At 46.6% G+C, this 21621-nt stretch overlaps 1 protein-coding gene across 4 annotated transcripts in view; it reads right to left on the bottom strand.

Moving 5' to 3' along the window:
• Window positions 1-21621, bottom strand: part of FBXO41 (F-box protein 41) — a 109198-nt gene that overhangs the window by 22245 nt on the left and 65332 nt on the right. For all 4 annotated transcript variants that reach the window (XM_056552039.1, XM_056552054.1, XM_056552063.1 and 1 more), the window contains exons 3-6: window positions 17308-17533; window positions 11880-11959; window positions 8827-9179; window positions 6504-6736 (exon numbers count right to left, since the gene is read on the bottom strand). In XM_056552039.1, the coding sequence (XP_056408014.1) occupies window positions 6504-6736; window positions 8827-9179; window positions 11880-11959; window positions 17308-17533 (892 nt within the window). The remainder of the gene's footprint in view (window positions 1-6503; window positions 6737-8826; window positions 9180-11879; window positions 11960-17307; window positions 17534-21621) is intronic.

Genomic DNA, 21621 nt, shown 5'->3' with positions numbered 1-21621 from the left:
ATAATAATGCACCTCATCCCTCACCTTATAGTACTGTGCGCCATCCCTCACCTTATAATACCCCACACCATCCCTCACCTTATAATACCGCGCGTTATCCCTCACCTTATAATACAGCGCGCCATCCCTCACCTTATAATACCCCACACCATCCCTCACCTTATAATACCGCGCGTTATCCCTCACCTTATAATACAGCGCGCCATCCCTCACCTTATAATACCCCACACCATCCCTCACCTTATAATACCGCGCGTCATCCCTCACCTTATAATACCGCGCTCCATCCCTCACCCTATAATACCGCGAGCCATTCCTCACCTTATAATACCCCGCACCATCCCTCATCTTATAATACCGCGCGCCATCCCTCAACTTATAATACCATGCCCCATCCCACAATTTATAATACCACACGCCATCCCTCACCCTATAAAACCGCACCCCATCCCACAATTTATAATACCGTGCGCCATCCCTCACTTTATAATACCGCACCCCATCCATCACCTTTTAATACTGCGCGCCATCCCTCCCCTTATAATACCGCACCCCATCCCTCACCTTCTAAGACCGCACCCCATCCCTCACCTTATAGTACCGTGCGCCATCCCTCACCTTATAATACTGCGCGTCATCCCTCACCTTGTAAGACCGCGCGCCATCCCTCACCTTATAATACTGCGTGCCAACCCTCACCTTATAATACCACGTGCCATCCCTCACCTTATAATACCGCGCGCCATCCCTCACCTTATAATACCGCACCCCATCCCTCACCTTATAATACCGCGCGCCATCCCTCACGTTATAATACCGCACCCCATCCCTCACCTTATAATACCGCACCCCATCCCTCACCTTATAGTACCGCGCTTCATCCCTCACCCTATAATACCGCGCCACATCCCTCACCTTATAATACCGCACCCCATCCCTCACCTTATAATACCGCACCCCATCCATCACCTTATAGTACTGCGCGCCATCCCTCACCTTATAATACCGCGCACCATCCCTCACCTTATAATACCGTGCGCCATCCCTCACCTTATAATACCGCATCCCATCCCTCACCTTATAGTACCGCGTGCCATCCCTCACCTTATAATACCACGTGTCATCCCTCACCTTATAATACCGCATGCCATCCCTCACCTTATAATACCGCACCCCATCCCTCACCTTATAATACTGGACCCCATCCCTCACCTTATAGTACTGCGCGCCATCCCTCACCTTATAATACCGCGCGTCAACCCTCACCTTATAATACCGCGCGCCATCCCTCACCTTATAATACCCCGCACCATCCCTCACCTTATAATACCGCGCGTCATCCCTCACCTTATAATACCGCGCTCCATCCCTCACCCTATAATACCGCAAGCCATTCCTCACCTTATAATACCCCGCCCCATCCCTCACCTTATAATACCGCGCGTCATCCCTCACCTTATAATACCGCGCGCCATCCCTCACCTTATAATACCCCGCACCATCCCTCACCTTATAATACCGCGCGTCATCCCTCACCTTATAATACCGCGCTCCATCCCTCACCCTATAATACCGCGAGCCATTCCTCACCTTATAATACCCCACACCATCCCTCACCTTATAATACCGCGCGCCATCCCTCACCTTATAATACCGCGCCACATACCTCACCCTATAATACCGCGCCACATCCCTCACCTTATAATACCGCACCCCATCCCTCACCTTATAATATCGCACGCCATCCCTCACGTTATAATACCACACCCCATCCCTCACCTTATAATACCGCACCCCATCCCTCACCTTATAGTACCGCGCGCCATCCCTCACCTTATAATACCGCGTGTCATCCCTCACCTTATAATACCGCGTGCCATCCCTCACCTTACAATACGGCGCGCCATCCCTCACCTTACAATACCGCGCGCCATCCCTCACCTTACAATACGGCGCGCCATCCCTCACCTTACAATACGGCGCGCCATCCCTCACCTTACAATACGGCGCGCCATCCCTCACCTTACAATACCGCGCACCATCCCTCACCTTATAATACCCCGCACCATCCCTCACCTTATAATACCGCGCGTCATCCCTCACCTTATAATACCGCGCTCCATCCCTCACCCTATAATACCGCGAGCCATTCCTCACCTTATAATACCCCGCCCCATCCCTCACCTTATAATACCGCGCGTCATCCCTCACCTTATAATACCGCGCGCCATCCCTCACCTTATAATACCCCGCACCATCCCTCACCTTATAATACCGCGCGTCATCCCTCACCTTATAATACCGCGCTCCATCCCTCACCCTATAATACCGCGAGCCATTCCTCACCTTATAATACCCCGCACCATCCCTCACCTTATAATACCGCGCGCCATCCCTCACCTTATAATACCGCGCCACATCCCTCACCCTATAATACCGCGCCACATCCCTCACCTTATAATACCGCACCCCATCCCTCACCTTATAATACCGCACCCCATCCCTCACCTTACAATACCGCGCGCCATCCCTCACCTTACAATACGGCGCGCCATCCCTCACCTTACAATACCGCGCGCCATCCCTCACCTTATAATACCGCGCTCCATCCCTCACCCTATAATACCGCGCCACATCCCTCACCTTATAATACCGCACCCCATCCCTCACCTTATAATACCGCACCCCATCCATCACCTTATAGTACTGCGCGCCATCCCTCACCTTATAATACCGCGCACCATCCCTCACCTTATAATACCGCGCGCCATCCCTCACCTTATAATACTGCACCCCATCCCTCACCTTATAGTACCACGTGCCATCCCTCACCATATAATACCACGTGTCATCCCTCACCTTATAATACCGCATGCCATCCCTCACCTTATAATACCGCACCCCATCCCTCACCTTATAATACTGCACCCCATCCCTCACCTTATAGTACTGCGCGCCATCCCTCACCTTATAATACCGCGCGTCATCCCTCACCTTATAATACTGCGCGCCATCCCTCACCTTATAATACCCCGCACCATCCCTCACCTTATAATACCGCGCGTCATCCCTCAACTTATAATACCGCGCTCCATCCCTCACCCTATAATACCGCGAGCCATTCATCACCTTATAATACCCCGCCCCATCCCTCACCTTATAATACCGCGCGTCATCCCTCACCTTATAATACCGCACGCCATCCCTCACCTTATAATACCCCGCACCATCCCTCACCTTATAATACCACGCGTCATCCCTCACCTTATAATACCGCGCTCCATCCCTCACCCTATAATACCGCGAGCCATTCCTCACCTTATAATACCCCGCACCATCCCTCACCTTATAATACCGCGCCCCATCCCACAATTTATAATACCGCACGCCATCCCTCAACTTATAATACCACGCGCCATCCCTCACCTTATAATACCGCACCCCATCCCTCACCTTATAATACCACGCGCCATCCCTCACCTTATAATACCGCGCGCCATCCCTCACCTTATAATACCGCACCCCGTCCCTCACCTTATAATACCGCACCCCATCCCTCACCTTATAATACCGCACCCCATCCCTCACCTTATAGTACCGCGCGCCATCCCTCACCTTATAATACTGCGCGTCATCCCTCACCTTATAATACCGCACGCCATCCCTCACCCTATAATAACGCGCCCCATCCCACAATTTATAATACCGCGCGCCATCTCTCACCTTATAATACCGCACCCATCCCTCACCTTATAATACTGCGCGCCATACCTCCCCTTATAATACCGCGGGCCATCCCTCACCTTATAATACCGCACCCCATCCCTCACCTTATAATACCGCGCGCCATCCCTCACCTTATAATACTGCGCGTCATCCCTCACCTTATAATACTGCGCGTCATCCCTCACCTTGTAAGACCGCGCGCCATCCCACACCTTATAATACTGCGCGCCAACCCTCACCTTATAATACCGTGCGCCATCCCTCACCTTATAATACCACGTGCCATCCCTCACCTTATAATACTGCGCGCCATCCCTCACCTTATAATACCGCACCCCATTCCTCACCTTATAATACCGCGCGCCATCCCTCACGTTATAATACCGCACCCCATCCCTCACCTTATAATACCGCGCGTCATCCCTCACCTTATAATACCGCGCGCCATCCCTCACCTTACAATACCCCGCGCCATCCCTCACCTTATAATACCGCGCGCCATCCTTCACCTTATAATACCGCGCTCCATCCCTCACCCTATAATACCTCGCCACATCCCTCACCTTATAATACCGCACCCCTTCCCTCACCTTATAATACCGCACCCCATCCATCACCTTATAGTACTGCGCGCCATCCCTCTTCTTATAATACCCCGCGCCATCCCTCACCCTATAATACCGCGCCCCATCCCTCCCCTTATAATACCGCGCGCCATCCCTCACTTTATAATACCGCACCCCATCCCTCACCTTATAATACCGCACCCCATCCCTCACCTTATAGTACCGCGCGCCATCCCTCACCTTATAATACCGCGTGCCATCCGTCACCTTATAATACCGCGCGCCATCCCTCACCTTATAATACCGCACCCCATCCCTCACCTTATAATACCGCGTGCCATCCCTCACGTTATAATACCGCACCCCATCCCTCACCTTATAATACCGCACCCCATCCCTCACCTTATAGTACCGCGCGCCATCCCTCACCTTATAATACCGCGCCACATCCCTCACCCTATAATACCGCACCACATCCCTCACCTTATAATACCGCGCGCCATCCCTCACGTTATAATACCGCGTGCCATCCCTCAACTTATAATACCGCGCCCCATCCCACAATTTATAATACCGCACGCCATCCCTCAACTTATAATACCACGCGCCATCCCTCACCTTATAATATCGCACCCCATCCCTCACCTTATAATACCGCACGCCATCCCTCACCCTATAAAACCGCGCCCCATCCCACAATTTATAATACCGCGCGCCATCCCTCACCTTATAATACCGCACCCCATCCATCACCTTATAATACTGCGCGCCATCCCTCCCCTTATAATACCGCGTGCCATCCCTCACTTTATAATACCGCACCCCATTCCTCACCTTATAATACCGCGCGCCATCCCTCACCTTATAATACTGCGCGTCATCCCTCACCTTGTAAGACCGCGCGCCATCCCTCACCTTATAATACTGCGTGCCAACCCTCACCTTATAATACCGCGCGCCATCCCTCACCTTATAATACCACGTGCCATCCCTCACCTTATAATACCACGTGCCATCCCTCACCTTATAATACCGCGCGCCATCCCTCACCTTATAATACCGCGCGTCATCCCTCACCTTATAATACCGCGCGCCATCCCTCACGTTATAATACCGCACCCCATCCCTCACCTTATAATACCGCACCCCATCCCTCACCTTATAGTACCGCGCGCCATCCCTCACCTTATAATACCGCGCCACATCCCTCACCCTATAATACCGCGGGCCATCCCTCACCTTATAATACCGCACCCCATCCCTCACCTTATAATACTGCGCGCCATCCCTCACCTTATAATACTGCGCGTCCATCCTCACCTTGTAAGACCGCGCGCCATCCCTCACCTTATAATACCGTGCGCCATCCCTCACCTTATAATACTGCGCTCCATCCCTCACCCTATAATACCGCGCTCCATCCCTCACCCTATAATTCCGCGCCACATCCCTCACCTTATAATACCGCACCCCATCCCTCACCTTATAATACCGCACCCCATCCATCACCTTATAGTACTGCGCGCCATCCCTCACCTTATAATACCGGCTGTCATCCCTCACCCTATAATACTGCGCCCCATCCATCACCTTATAATACCGCGCGCCATCCCTCACCTTACAAAACCCCGCGCCATCCCTCACCTTATAATACCGCGCGCCATCCTTCACCTTATAATACCGCGCTCCATCCCTCACCCTATAATACCGCGCCACATCCCTCACCTTATAATACCGCACCCCATCCCTCACCTTATAATACCGCACCCCACCCATCACCTTATAGTACTGCGCGCCATCCCTCCCCTTATAATACCGCGCGTCATCCCTCACCCTATAATACTGCGCCCCATCCCTCACCTTATAATACCGCGCGCCATCCCTCACCTTACAATACCCCGCGCCATCCCTCACCTTATAATACCGCGCGCCATCCTTCACCTTATAATACCGCGCTCCATCCCTCACCCTATAATACCGCGCCACATCCCTCACCTTATAATACTGCACCCCATCCCTCACCTTATAATACCGCACCCCATCCATCACCTTATAGTACTGCGCGTCATCCCTCACCTTATAGTACCGCGCGCCATCCCTCACCTTATAATACCGCGCTCCATCCCTCACCTTATAATACCGTGCGCCATCCCTCACCTTGCAATACCACGCGCCATCCCTCACCCTATAATACCGCGCGCCATCCCTCACCTTGGGGGACACCCTGGCATTCTCTAGGAAAACCCGAGTCCACACAGCCGGATGCCGAGCCACAAACTTCCAGTCCCTGCTGACCTCAGCCACCCGCAGCAGAGTCTTGGTATCGAGGTAGGTGAATATACAAAATAACGCCGCCCGCATCTTCAGGATCTCGGGGCTGATGACTTCATTGGCTCGGGATGGGCTGCCCTTCTCCGGCCGGAGCATCCGCCCGTCACAGCGGCCTGGAGAGGAGAGTCATAAACGTGAGTGGCGCTAATGATCAGGGACATGCACACATAGACTCAAAAGGGGGTTTGAGCCCCTGCCCTTTTAAAGGGGTACTCCGGTGGAAAACTATATATATATTTTTTTTATTAACTGGTGCCAGAAACAGATTTGTAATTGACTTCTATTAAAAAATCCCAATCCTTCCAGTACTTATTAGCTGCTGAATACTACAGAGGAAATTATTTTCTTTTTGGAACACAGAGCTCTCTGCTGACATCACGAGCACAGTGCTCTCTGCTGACATCTCTGTCCATTGTAGGAACTGTCCAAAGCAGCATGTGTTTTCTATGGGGATTTTCTCCTACTCTGGACAGTTCTTAAAATGGACAGAGATGTCATCAGAGAGCACTGTGCTCATGATGTCAGCAGGGAGCTCTGTGTTCCAAAAAGAAAATAATTTCCTCTGTAGTATTCAGCAGCTATTAAGTACAGGAAGGATTAAGATTTTTTTAATAGAAGTAATTTACAAATCTGTTTAACTTTCTGGCCCCAGTTGATTTAAGATTTAAGTACCCCTTTAATCTGCCCCTCACTAAATGGGACCTCCATGGAGTGATCTTACTTCAGGAATTGTGTTGCATTAACATATGTTATTTATTTTACAAGTTACAGTGGGGATCAAAAGTTTGGGCACCCCATGTAAAAAATGGTATTAATGTGCATAAAGAAGCCAAGGAAAGATGGAAAAATCTCCAAAAGGCATCAAATTACAGATTAGACATTCTTATAATGTTTGAGGTATCTTTGCCCATTCTTCCTTACAAAAGTCTTCCAGTTCTTTGAGATTTCTGGGCTGTCTGTCACGCACTGCTCTTTTATGGTCTATCCATAGATTTTCAATTATGCTGAGGTCAGGAGATTGTGAAGGCCATGACAAAACCTTCAGTTTACGCCTCTTGATGTAATCCCCTGTGGATTTCGAGGTGTGTTTAGGATCATTATCCATTTGCAGAAGCCATCCTCTCTTTAACTTCTGCTTTTTCACAGATGGCATCAAGTTAGCATCCAAAATTTGCTGAAATTTTATTGAATCCATTTTTCCTTCTACTTGTGAGATGTTCCCTTTGCCACTGGCTGCCATACAACCCCAAAGCATGATTGATCCACCCCCATGCTTAACAGTTGGACAGAGGTTCTTTTCATTAAATTCTGTTCCCCTTCTTCTCCAAATGTACCTTTGCTCATTCCGGCCAAAAAGTTCAATTTTAACCTCATCTGTCCACAGAACTTGTTTCCAAAATGCATCAGGCTTGTCTATATGTTCATTTGCAAAGTTCAAACGCTGATTTTTGTGGTGAGGACGTAGAAGAGGTTTTCTTCTGATGACTCTTCCATGAAGACCATATTTGTACTAGTATCTCTTTATAGTGGAATAGTGTACCACAACTCCAGTGTCTGCCAGATCTTTCTGGAGGGATTGTGCAGTCAAATGTGGGTTTTGAATTGTTTTTCTCATAATCCTGCGAGCTGTTCTGTCTGATATTTTTCTTGGTCTTCCAGATCTTGCTTTAACCTCCACTGTTCCTGATGACTGCCATTTCTTAATTACATTCCGAACAGAGGATATTGACCTCTGAAAACGTTTTGCTATCTTCTTATAGCCTTCTCCAGCTTTGTGAGCGTCAACTATTTTCAGTTTCAGATTTCTAGACAACTGCTTAGAAGAACCCGTGGTGCTGATTGTTGGGGCAAGGTCAGATGAGTCTGGGCATTTAAAACCTTTGAGATTGACATCACCTGGTCTTCCCAGATGATGATTGAGAACAATCCATGACACTGGCAGGTCTCAGCTTTGCAAAGGGGGCAGTGCATGCTATAAATTCTGCCTTTTGGAGATTTTTCCATCTTTCCTTGGCTTCTTTATGCACATTAATAATTTTTTTTACCTGGGCACCACTTTTGATCCCCACTGTATTATTATTATTATTTTTTCATAATGAGAAGTGGCCTTTTTTCAACTTGAGCCCCTGTCCCCCAAAATGTCTGTGCACGTCCCTGCCAATGATGGGATATACCAATAAAAACACCCACAGACAATACCCACCCTTAGGCCGGCAGGCCCCCGACGAGCGGTTGGTGTTGAGGTCTGCTGAGCCGATGCTCTCCTGCTCCCAGAGTTCAGCCTCGGACTCGGTGGTCCTGGACCCCACATCAGAGATGTCTCCATCTTCCCCCTCGGTGCTGTTCCTGTATGGCCGGCGGTACAAGTTGTGGATGGCCTGCCTGCGGAGACCAGAACTGCGGCTGTTGTTGTTCCTCTCGAAGCTGCTGTCGGCAACGTGACTGTTTCCAGAGTAGCGGGGGGCCTCTAAGCCATCGTCCACCTGGATATGCTCCGCCCCATCGCTGTCATAACAGCCCGAGCTCTGAGATACGGTCTTCACCCTGCCCGGGACCCTGGATACAGAAATTATTATTAGCAGTATTATAGTAGTTATATTCTTGTATATAGGAGCAGTATTATAGTAGGTATAGTCTTGTATATAGGAGCAGTATTATAGTAGTTATATTCTTGTATATAGGAGCAGTATTATAGTAGTTATATTCATGTATATAGGAGCAGTATTATAGTAGTTATATTCATGTATTTAGGAGGCAGTATTATAGTAGTTATATTCATGTATATAAGAGCAGTATTATTGTAGTTATATTCTTGTATATAGGAGCAGTATTATAGTAGTTATATTCTTGTATATAGGAGCAGTATTATAGTAGTTATATTCTTGTATATAGGAGCAGTATTATAGTAGTTATATTCTTGTATATAGGAGCAGTATTATAGTAGTTATATTCATGTATATAGGAGCAGTATTATAGTAGTTATATTCTTGTATATAGGAGCAGTATTATAGTAGTTATATTCATGTATATAGGAGCAGTATTATAGTAGTTATATTCCTGTATATATGAGCAGTAGTATAGTAGTTATATTCTTGTATATAGGAGCAGTATTATAGTAGTTATATTCCTGTATATATGAGCAGTATAATAGTAGTTATATTCTTGTATATAGGATTAGTATTATAGTAGTTATATTCTTGTATATAGGAGGCAGTATTATAGTAGTTATATTCTTGTATATAGGAGCAGTATTATAGTAGTTATATTCTTGTATATAGGAGCAGTATTATAGTAGTTATATTCTTGTATATAGGAGGTAGTATTATAGTAGTTATATTCTTGTGTATAAGAGCAGTATTATAGTAGTTATATTCTTGTATAGAGGAGCAGTATTATAGTAGCTATATTCTTGTATATAGGAGGCAGTATTATAGTAGTTATATTCTTGTATATAGGAGCAGTATTATAGTAGTTATATTCTTGTATATAGGAGCAGTATTATAGTAGTTATATTCTTGTATATAGGAGGTAGTATTATAGTAGTTATATTCTTGTGTATAAGAGCAGTATTATAGTAGTAATATTCTTGTACAGAGGAGCAGTATTATAGTAGTTATATTCTTGTATATAGGAGGCAGTATTATAGTAGTTATATTCTTGTATTTAAGAGGCAGTATTATAGTAGTTATATTCTTGTATATAGGGGGCAGTATTATAGTGGTTATATTCTTGTACATAGGAGGCAGTATTATAGTAGTAATATTAAGTGGACATTCTAGATTCTCATAATTCTATATAACTACAATGCTGTAATACAGGTGGGGGAGGGGGGGATACGTTTTTCCTACATGAGACGTGCCTACCTCGAGACAGTAGAACCATGCACTGCATCTGGTCTGACTGAAAAGAGGTTCTCACCAGGTTGAAGAGAAGTGCCGTTTGTCATTGGGACAGGACAAATGTTTGTGGTGCATTGCCTCGGATAAAAGAGCCGATTCCAGATAATTTTCAACAGTGCAAATTCACTGTCGAAGTTCAGCAAGGAAATTCCTCGATAAAAGTACCCTTACAGGCAGTACCCACAAGATCATTACGGATAAATCCACTAATCCATTGGTTGTTATAGGGTTTTAATCCACCAGCCTTGATGACATCATCAGAAGCAGCCCAGGAGTAAGCATTCGGTTGATTAGCCACAAGAGTTCACAGCCAGGGAGAGATAGAAAACACTATCCTGGGGCAGAACAACACAAGACCCTGGAGCAGTGTTTCCCAACCAGGGTGCCTCCAGCTGTTGCAAAAGAGTGTTTTAATAGGGTTTTAATCTGCCAGCCATGATGACATCATCAGAAGCAGCCCCGGAGTAAGCATTCTGTTGCATAGCAACAAGAGCTCAGAGCTAGGGAGAGATTAAAAAAAACTCTATCCTGGGGTAGAACAACACAAGACTCTGGAGAAGTGTTTCCCAACCAGGGTGCTTCCAGCTGTTGCAAAAGAGGGTTTTAATCTGCCAGCCACGATGACATCATCACAAGCAGCCCAGGAGTAAGCATCCGGTTGCATAGCAACAAGAGCTCAGAGCTAGGGAGAGAGAAAAAAAAACCTCTATCCTGGGGTAGAACAACACAAGACTCTGGAGTAGTGTTTCCCAACCAGGGTGCCTCCAGCTGTTGCAAAAGAGGGTTTTATAGAGCTTTAATCTGCCAGCCATGATGACATCATCACAAGCAGCCCAAAAGTAAGCATTCTGTTGCATAGCAACAAGATCTCAAAGCTAGGAAGAGATAAAAAAAACTCTATTCTGGGGCAGAACAACACAAGACCCTGGAGTAGTGTTTCCCAACCAGGGTGCTTCCAGCTGTTGCAAAAAGAGGGTTTTATAGAGTTTTAATCCGCCAGCCTTGATGACATCATCACAAGCAGCCCAGGAGTAAGCATTCTGTTGCATAGCAACAAGAGCTCAGAGCCAGGGAGAGAGAGAAAACACTATCCTGGGGCAGAACAATACAAGACACTGGAGCAGTGTTTCCCAACCAGTGTGCCTCCAGCTGTTGCAAAACTACAACGCCCAGCATGCCCGGACAGCCTTCGGCTGTCCGGGCATGCTGGGAGTTGGAGATTTGCGAAAGCCAGAGGCACTCTGGTTGGGAAACGCTGCCCTGGAATGATATTTAACACAGAGAAGACACTGAACAGGCAGGGCATGTCGTGTGATTTCTACTCTGAAGCTGCAGACGTGACTAAGTAATAACTCACCCGCTACAGGAGGATGATCGCTGGTTCACTGGGTACGAGCCGTGGGTGGAAGAGCCGGGCCCCTGGTGCCTGTCCGCCCTCTACAAGAGAAGTGGTACATAGTCACATGTCAACTCCTGTCCAATAGTTGCTTAGCTCTTCCCAGGGTTAGGGGTGGAGATCAGTTCGTAAGTACAGTCCTCATACATAATCTGCAGCTCCTGTTACGGCATGAGGGGTTTGCCACAGTGTGCCTCAGGCTCTGCCTATAGGCAAAATAGGCCTAGGGCGCCCTCTTGAGGTGGGTGCTGCTCTGCCCGCTGCAGGAAACGTAGCCAGCATCTGAACCAGACACTCACAGCCAGCACCAGACCCGCCGAACCAACATCCTGACAGCGCAAAACCAATACAACCCAGTACCATAATAATCAGCATTCTTCAGTCTGCCGGAGCAGCGCAGCACCGCTGCATGCATTCCACTCAAAAGTCCGTCCAGCATCCTGACAGCGCTTGTGTCTCATAACATCCGCCTTCCTCCCCAGTGTGTTACCTCAATAGTAAGGTTATTACACGAGGAGGAGGTTTGTTACAGTGTGTCACCCCAATAATAGGGTAATTACAGGAGGAGGAAGTTTGTTACAGTGTGTCACCCCAGTAGTAAGGACATTACATGAAGAGAAGGTTTGTTACAGTGTGTCACCCCAGTAGTAAGGTGATTACATGAGGAGGTTTGTTACAGTGTGTCACCCCAGTAGTAAGGTGATTACATGAGGAGGTTTGTTACAGTGTATCACCCCAGTAGTAAGGAGATTATATGAAGAGAGGTTTGTTACAGTGTGTCACCCCAATAGTATGGAGATTATATGAGGAGGAGGTTTGTTACAGTGTGTCACCCCAGTAGTAAGGAGATTACATGAGGAGGAGGTTTGTTACAGTGTGTCACCCCAATAGTAGGGTAATTACATGAGGAGGAGGTTTGTTACAGTGTGTCACCCCAATAGTAAGGAGATTACATGAGGAGGAGGTTTGTTACAGTGTGTCACCCCAATAGTATGGAGATTATATGAGGAGGAGGTTTGTTACAGTGTGTAAGGAGATTACATGGGGAGAGGGTTTGTGACAGTGGGACATCAACGGACAGGGGTCAAGGGGGCGGCAATATTAGCTTTTGTCTAGGGGGGCAAAAATCCAGCCCTGACTCCAAGGATAAAGGTCCCAACAAAAAGGAGTAGTCTAGGGTGGCATTTTGGAGAAATATACTTCTGAAGCCCAACTGCACAAGAAAAATGGGCAGTAGCAACTGATAGATGCCTCCTGGGTACACCAGAGGAGTCTCAAGAAAATCCACAGAAGTAAGTTGGGGGGGGGGGGGGAGTTCTGCCCCTTTACCACGGTCCGCTCCCCCTGGGAAGATAGGACACAAGATAGTGCAACACAAAGTCAGTCTACATCCTCCAGGGACATTCGCAATACTGCATTCTCCTGAAACCAAAAATGTGTTGCTGGGATCGTGGCCTAATTTAGACCATTTACTGCCTTCAAGGGGTTCCTAATGCTTAGAGCCGGTGCCGGGAGCTCCTGACGTCACAGCCCCACCCCCTCATGACGTCACGTCCCGCCCTTCAATGCAAGTCTATGGGAGGGGGCGTGTCAGCTGCTCAGTGTTTGGAACAAAATGTTCCCAACGCTTAGAGCCAGTGCTGGGAGCTCGTGACATCATAGCCCCGCCCCCTCACGACATCACACCCGCCCCCTCAATTCAAGTCTATGGGAGGGGGCGTGACTTCCATCACGCCCCCTCCCATAGACTTGCATTGAGGGGGCGGGGCGAGACGTCATGGCCCTGCCCCCCTCATGACGTCTCGAGCTCCCGACGCCGGCTCTAAGCATTCGGAACAATTTTGTTACAAACGCTGAGCCTCGGAGTACCCCTTTAACCCCTTAAGGACCAAGGACGTACCGGTACGTCCTTGGTCCTGCTCTCCTGATATAACGCGGGGTTACACAGTAACCCCGCGTCATATCGCGGCGGGCCCGGCGTCATAGTGAAGACGGGACCCGCCACTAATAGCGCGCAGCGCCGATCGCGGCGCCGCGCACTATTAACCCTTTAGCCGCGCGCTCAGAGCTGAGCCGCGCGGCTAAAAGTGAAAGTGAAAGTTGCCGGCTAGCTTAGTCGGGCTGTTCGGGATAGCCGCGGCCTGAGCAGTCATGCGGCAGAATCATCGATCACTGGTTTCCTATGAGAAACCAGTGATCAGCATAGAAGAAGATCAGTGTGTGCAGTGTTATAGGTCCCTATGGGATAACAATGATCAGTATAAGAGATCAGTGTGTGCAGTGTTATAGGTCCCTATGGGATAACAATGATCAGTATAAGAGATCAGTGTGTGCAGTGTTATAGGTCCCTATGGGATAACAATGATCAGTATAAGAGATCAGTGTGTGCAGTGTTATAGGTCCCTATGGGATAACAATGATCAGTGTGTGCAGTGTTATAGGTCCCTATGGGATAACAATGATCAGTATAAGAGATCAGTGTGTGCAGTGTTATAGGTCCCTATGGGATAACAATGATCAGTGTGTGCAGTGTTATAGGTCCCTATGGGATAACAATGATCAGTATAAGAGATCAGTGTGTGCAGTGTTATAGGTCCCTATGGGACCTATAACACTGCAAAAAAAAAGTGAAAAAAAAGTGAATAAAGATCATTTAACTCCTCCCCTATTAAAAGTTTGAATCCCCCCCCCTTTTCCAATAAAAAAAAAAACACAGTGTAAATAAAAATAAACATATATGGTATCGCCGCGTGCGGAAATGTCCGAATTATAAAAAGATATCATTAATTAAACCGCTCGGTCAATGGCGTGCGCGCAAAAAAATTCCAAAGTCCAAAATAGTGTATTTTTGGTCACTTTTTATATCATTTAAAAATTAATAAAAAGTTAATAAGTCCTATCAATGCAAAAATGGTACCGTTAAAAACTTCAGATCACGGCGCAAAAAATGAGCCCTCATACCGCCCCAAACACGGAAAAATAAAAAAGTTATAGGGGTCAGAAGATGACAATTTTAAACGTATTAATTTTCCTGCATGTATTTATGATTTTTTCCAGAAGTCCGAAAAAATCCAACCTATATAAGTAGGGTATCATTTTAATCGTATGGACCTACAGAATAAAGAGAAGGTATCATTTTTACCGAAAAATGTACTACGTAGAAACGGAAGCCCCCAAAAGTTACAAAACAGCGTTTTTTTTAAAATTTTGTCGCACAATGATTTTTTTTCCGTTTCACCGTAGATTTTTGGGCAAAATGACTGACGTCATTACAAAGTAGAATTGGTGGCGCAAAAAATAAGCCTTCATATGGATTTTTAGGTGCAAAATTGAAAGAGTTATGATTTTTTAAAGGCAAGGAGCAAAAAACGAAAATGCAAAAACGGAAAAAACCCCGGTCCTTAAGGGGTTAATATGTCTCACAGCTGAGGGTTTGATACGGTGTATGCAGTCAGGGCTAATTGTACATACAAATAAGCAAAAAGCGGACCTCTAAGTAATAAAATATGAAATATGTAAAATATCAACGTATTTATTAAAAATCTGATATAAACAGTGTCGGTACTATGATATGGCGCCGATGTAGTAATATTCACAGAAAGGGGGAGATTTATCAAAGCCTGTGGAGAGGCAAAGTAGCCCAGTTGCCCATAGCAACCAATCAGATGGCTACTTTCATTCTTAACAAGGCCTGTGAAAAATGAAAGCAGCGATCTGATTGGTTGCTATGGGCAACTGGGCTACTTTGCCTCTCCACTACCATATATATGGGACTAGACTGCCAGGGCCCTGCAGTTATCTAGTTTCCCGCTGTATTTTTCAATTGCTATTACTGTTTATATAATTTCTAATAAATATATTGATATTTTACCTATTTCATATTTTGTATTACTCAGGCCCCATTCGCACTATAAAAAATGCCTCCGTTATAAACGCCCGTTATAAAAACCCTGGAAATCGGCCGTTAGAAAATCCCATTATAGTCTATGGGATTTTTTTCTAATAGCCGTTTTAACCCGTTACCACCCGTTATTAATAACGGCCGTTATTTTGCGACAGGCAATGCATGCACTATTTCTCCCGTTACTATCGCCCATTACAAAATAATGGCTGTTATTAATAACGGGCGGTAACGGGTTAAAACGGCTATTAGAAAAAAATCCAGTAGACTATAATGGGATTTTCTAACGGCCGATTTTCAAGATTTTTATGACGGACGTTCATTACGGATGAATTTAGGGGCCTTAGGGGTCCGCTATTTTCAAATTTAGTCATTCTTATTCTCCAAGTGACCTGCACCCCTATTTTTGGAATTTTAATTGTATATACAGTATAGGGCATGGGCGCTATACCGGTTCATGCCGGATACAGAAATTTTTGTGCTGCACGATATGAATTTTAACCCATACCGCAATACCGGTTTGGCCCCTCCCCCTCGGGAATGAATGAATTATCAGCCCAGCGCTGTGACCTGCGAGCGCTGTTCTGCCCCCCCCCCCCCAATTAATTATTAGCCTAGCCCAGCGCTGCCCCCATCAGGGTACTTCTCACATGTCACCCGAATGTGCTGCCTTCCTCGTCCTGTTTGTTGCGGCCGCCGGCGCGGACACTCTATACCAGTGGTCTCCAACCTGCGGACCTCCAGATGTTGCAAAAATACAACTCCCAACATGCCCGGACAGCCTGCGGCTGTCCGGGCATGCTGGGGGTTGTATTTATGCAACATCTGGAGGTCCGCAGGTTGGAGACCACTGCTCTATACTGTATACCTATGCCCCTTATATGACAGTGGGCTCAGCCTATCACCGGCCGAGGCGGAACATCGCTGCGGCCGGAGATAGGCCGACGGCTTCTTCGACGTTCCCGTCCCCAGCGTAAGGCCGACGTAGGTGCGTTAAAGTTTATTTTGTTTACCTTTTGCAGCCCGGGCATAGGGATACCGCACAGTATAAAGTGCCAGCGCCGGCGGCCGCAAAAAACAGGACGAGGAGGGCAGCGCTTGCGGGAGACTTGTGAGTATTTATCCCCATGGGGATGTGGGCTGATAATTAATATGGGGGAGGCGCTTGGAAATACCGCTATATACCGAGGAACCGCCAAAAGTTTAAAAAATACTGTGATACACACATTTGGTCATACCGCCCAGCCCTCATACAGTAAATATGGTGTCTTGGCTGTAGCTATAGGAACATAGGGGGAGATTTATCAAAACCCGTGCAAAGGAAAAGTTGTCCAGTTGCCCATAGCAACCAATCAGATCGCTTCTTTCATTTTTAACAAGGCCTCTGCAAAGTGAAAGAAGCGATCTGATTGGTTGCTATGGGCAACTGGGCAACTTTTCCTTTTCCACAGGTTTTGATAAATCTCCCCCATAGTCATGGTGACCTACCTGCCTGGACCCCTGGACCCGGGCGTCTGACACTTTGTACCCGGGTATGCTGCACCGGCTCAGACTGCCGTTGGGGGTGGTGCCGCAGCTGCTGATGATCTGCAGTTGTTTCTCCGCCCGGTCGGCGCGGTCCAGGAGCTCCTCTATGAACTGCTGGAGCCGCACCTTGGCGTTGGCTTCTCGGCTGGCCGTCTCCTTCAGGAATAAGTCGATTTCCACCACTTCCCTGTGAGGTAATAAAACACAGTGTGACGCGAAGCTCCATTATAACCTATAGAAGCAAACTGGGGCTCCCCAAGCAGCGGCATGCTGAGAGTTGTAGTGCTGCAATAGCTGGGGTGCCACGGGTTGGGCATCGCTGACCTACAGTATGTTAATAAGGTACTGTGTCGTGTTAACAAGGTCCAACGTGTCCTGCTTAGGGTATGACCGCACTGCGTAATTCCATTACACGCTCTGAAAATTTACCATCAGTGTGAATGGATCTTCCGCGAGACCCGAACACACTGAGGAATTTCCGCGACGCTGCTGAAATTGTTCCGCGCAAAGAAAGAACATGTTCATTCTTTGCGCCGAAGTCTGCGAGCACTGCATGGCAGTCAATGGTGACGGCGCAGTGCCGCGCGGTCCTGCCGCCAAAGTATTTTCGGCGGCGGCCACCTCACAGAAGAGATTCCACAGTGTGAACATACCCTTACACAGCTGCTGGTCCGGTTACAATGTATCAGCGCAATCTATGCTGGAGAAAACTACCTACACTGGTACACTGAAACAACCCTACTGCTGTACAAACACTAGATCAGGACGGCAGGAAAGAAAGATTCCATTCACAGCAGCTAGCAGAGATCTCGTGAAGGGGGGGGGTGGTCTGTCAACTGGCGCACTGCGTGTTTTTATTTTTTGCGCATTCACTTGCGCCAGAGCATATTCTAATTATGTCGTTTGCGCCGGCTTCACCATTTTTATTGTTGCGCACTGGCAGGGGGCGTGGTCTGCAGACGCCCGCCCTGGTTGGTGCGCGGGATTTATAATTTGCGGAAACATTGTTTTTGTGGAAATTTTCTCATGTGGCATATGAAGGCGCGTGAGCTGTTCCCCATTTTTTTACAGTCACCGGCGCAAATTTAGGAAGAGACGAGCGCCACATTCAAAAGACATACGTAGCAACTGGGAAAGCTACACACTTTCGTGCCCGCTATATTGCGTGCTATGTTTTAGTTTTGCGCACTGACTTGCGCCAAAGTTATCCTCTTACTTTGTGCTATTCTCATGTCGGTTGCGCCGGCTTCGTTCACCTGCAGGGGGCGCGGTAAGCAGATGCTCTGGTTGGTGCGTGGAATTTATCATTGGCGTACAAATGATTTTTGTGGAAATGTATGTAGGTGTTTGAGCTTTTCACATTTATTTTTTTTATTTTTTATTTTTGCACTATCCAGGGGCTTTCAGTCATTTGCGCAAATTTATGAAGAGACGTGCGCAACATAAATTTTGTGCAATCACTGGAAAAACCGCAAAGGTTTCGCACTTTTCAATAATTATTCCTCCTCTACCCAAAATGTATCAGATCTTATGGTCCTGTATATGACAGGATGGCACAGCGCCCACAGTCACCTCACGTCGAGGCCCTGGCAGTGAGGAGGTTAAACCTTTGGCATCGTTCCTGTTCTCGCCGCTCTCAGAGGGCAGCATTTACGCGTTTATTTTTAATCCCGTGAAAGCCTGCGCTCACAATGCGGAGCTGCGGGGCACGAGCTCTCACCTTTCCCTCTTTAAGTGTTTGTTTTGTTCTTACATAATGAGGAGGGATGGTGGCGGTATATACAGGAGCGCGGCGGTGCTGGGCGGTGCAATCACACACAGCGCCATCGCCTTCACTTAGAATCACCACGTGCCATCTGTACAGCGGAAGGAAAATCAATTGTGATATCAGACAATGGAATGTGGCCCCCGGGGGCCCCTCATGAAACAAAAGCATTGTAGGAAGGGGGGGGGGATAGAAGGAACTGCATTGGGATGGGGGGAGGGGATCTACGCGCCCTAAAGCGGCGGTGTAACTATAGGTGGCGCAGGGTTTGCAATTAGGACCAGGCCACAAAGCGCCAATCCTAAAACCTACTGTACCAGGATTGACATTACCAATAATATCACTATAGCAAATAATACTCCATATCTCCACTATAAGGTGACCTAATAATACCACCATACTGTTACTAAATAAAACCACAACACTGAGACCGACATTACGAATACTAACAATATAACAAATAGTACTGTCACACACTGACCACATATCTCCACTATGTGGTGACCTAATAATACCACCATACTGTTACTAAATAAAACCACTACACCAAGACCGACATTACGAACAGTAACAATATAAGAAATAGTACCGTCACACAGTGACTATATATCTCCACTATAAGGTGACCTAATAATACCACCATACAGTTACTAAATAAAACCACTACACCAAGACCGACATTACGAATACTAACAATATAAGAAATAGTATCGTCACACACTGGCCACATATCTCCACTATAAGGTGACAGAATAATACCACCATACCGTTACTAAATAAAACCACTACACCGAGACCTTACGAATAACCACATATCTCCACTATAAGGTGACAGAATAATACCACCATATTGTTACTAAATAAAACCAGTACACCAAGACCAACATTATGAGTACCAACAATATAACAAATAGTAAAGTCACACAGTGACCCTATATCTCCACTATAAGGTGACCTAATAATACCACCATACTGTTACTACATAAAACCACTACACCAAGACCGACATTAAGAACAGTAACAATATAATAAATAGTACCGTCACACAGTGACTACATATCTCTACTATAAGGTGACAAGGTGACAAAATAATACCACCATACTGTTACTAAATAAAACCACTACACCAAGACTGACATTAAGAACAGTAACAATATAATAAATAGTAAAGTCACACAGTGACCACATATCTCCACTATAAGGTGACCTAATAATACCACCATACTGTTACTACATAAAACCACTACACCAAGGCCGACATTATGAACAGTAACAATATAACAAATGACTACATATCTCCACTATATGGTGACTAAATAATACCATCATACTGTAACTGAATGAAATTACAGTACCAAGAGAGACAGTAACAATACTACTACTATACAAGACTCAAATAATACCATGACCATATATTACCACCATACTGTTACTGACCAAAACCAAAGGTGCCTTAACCCACATTATGAATAATTCCACTATAACAAATAGTACCGTCACACAATGGCCACATATCTCCGTTATACAGAGACCAAACAGTACTGCACATCGGCCCCTCACATTATGTGTGGTAGTACCTACTCCTTCCCAGCAGATGGCACCATTGCTACAGCTTCTAATAAGTACTGAGGAGAAGAGTACTTATAGGCAGAGGCCTCCTGTGTATAACAAACCCTGCAGTCACTATATACAGCTCATAGCTATTCCAGGCAATGGTCCTCCTGAGCCTCAGCAGCTGAGCGGGCACAGTGCCCTGTGCAATGGGGTGACCCAAAACTATATCAAATAGCCATATAGTGCCCAAAGAATGATCCACATGGCGCCATACAATGTCCAAGTGAGTATTGTATACGGTGTCCAGATTCAGGACAGCAAAGAGGATTTTGTCTCATATATGTGGGGTGTGGCACTGGGTCTGGCCACAAGAGGGCAAAAATGTGCTTCACTATAAAAAAAAAATAAAAAAAAGGCTCTCCAAGGCTACTTTTGGGTAGTGTACCTCTTAGTGAGAGATTGTGACTGCTAGATATGTATCTATGACAGAGTCGGAGACATTTTGCCCAGTTGGCAGACTGAAAGGGGGGAGCATCATTGGACTGAGAGAAGCCTAATGGTTGTCTTGATGAACTACCGCCATCTAGGTTGTTATGACCGAGCTGTTAGGAGGTCAGCTGTTACGTGAGGACACACAAGGCAAAACACCCTGACCAGCAGTAGAGAGGATCTGACGACAAGAACGAGCAGCTCCCATAGTTTCCTCATCCACACACAGGTGACTCCTTCATTACACTCCCCCTTATCTTCATTACACTCTCTTCATTACACTCTCCTGTCTCTTCATTATACTCTCCTGTCTCTTCATTATACTCTCCTGTCTCTTCATTATACTCTCCTGTCTCTTCATTACACTCTCCTGTCTCTTCATTATACTCTCCTGTCTCTTCATTACACTCTCCTGTCTCTATATCACACTCTCCAGTCTTCCCATTACACTCCCTCTTCTCTTCATT

This window comes from Hyla sarda, chromosome 1, assembly GCF_029499605.1.
Source record: "Hyla sarda isolate aHylSar1 chromosome 1, aHylSar1.hap1, whole genome shotgun sequence".
In the NCBI taxonomy this organism is placed as follows: domain Eukaryota; kingdom Metazoa; phylum Chordata; class Amphibia; order Anura; family Hylidae; genus Hyla; species Hyla sarda.
This window is presented reverse-complemented; position numbering and strand designations above follow the sequence as displayed.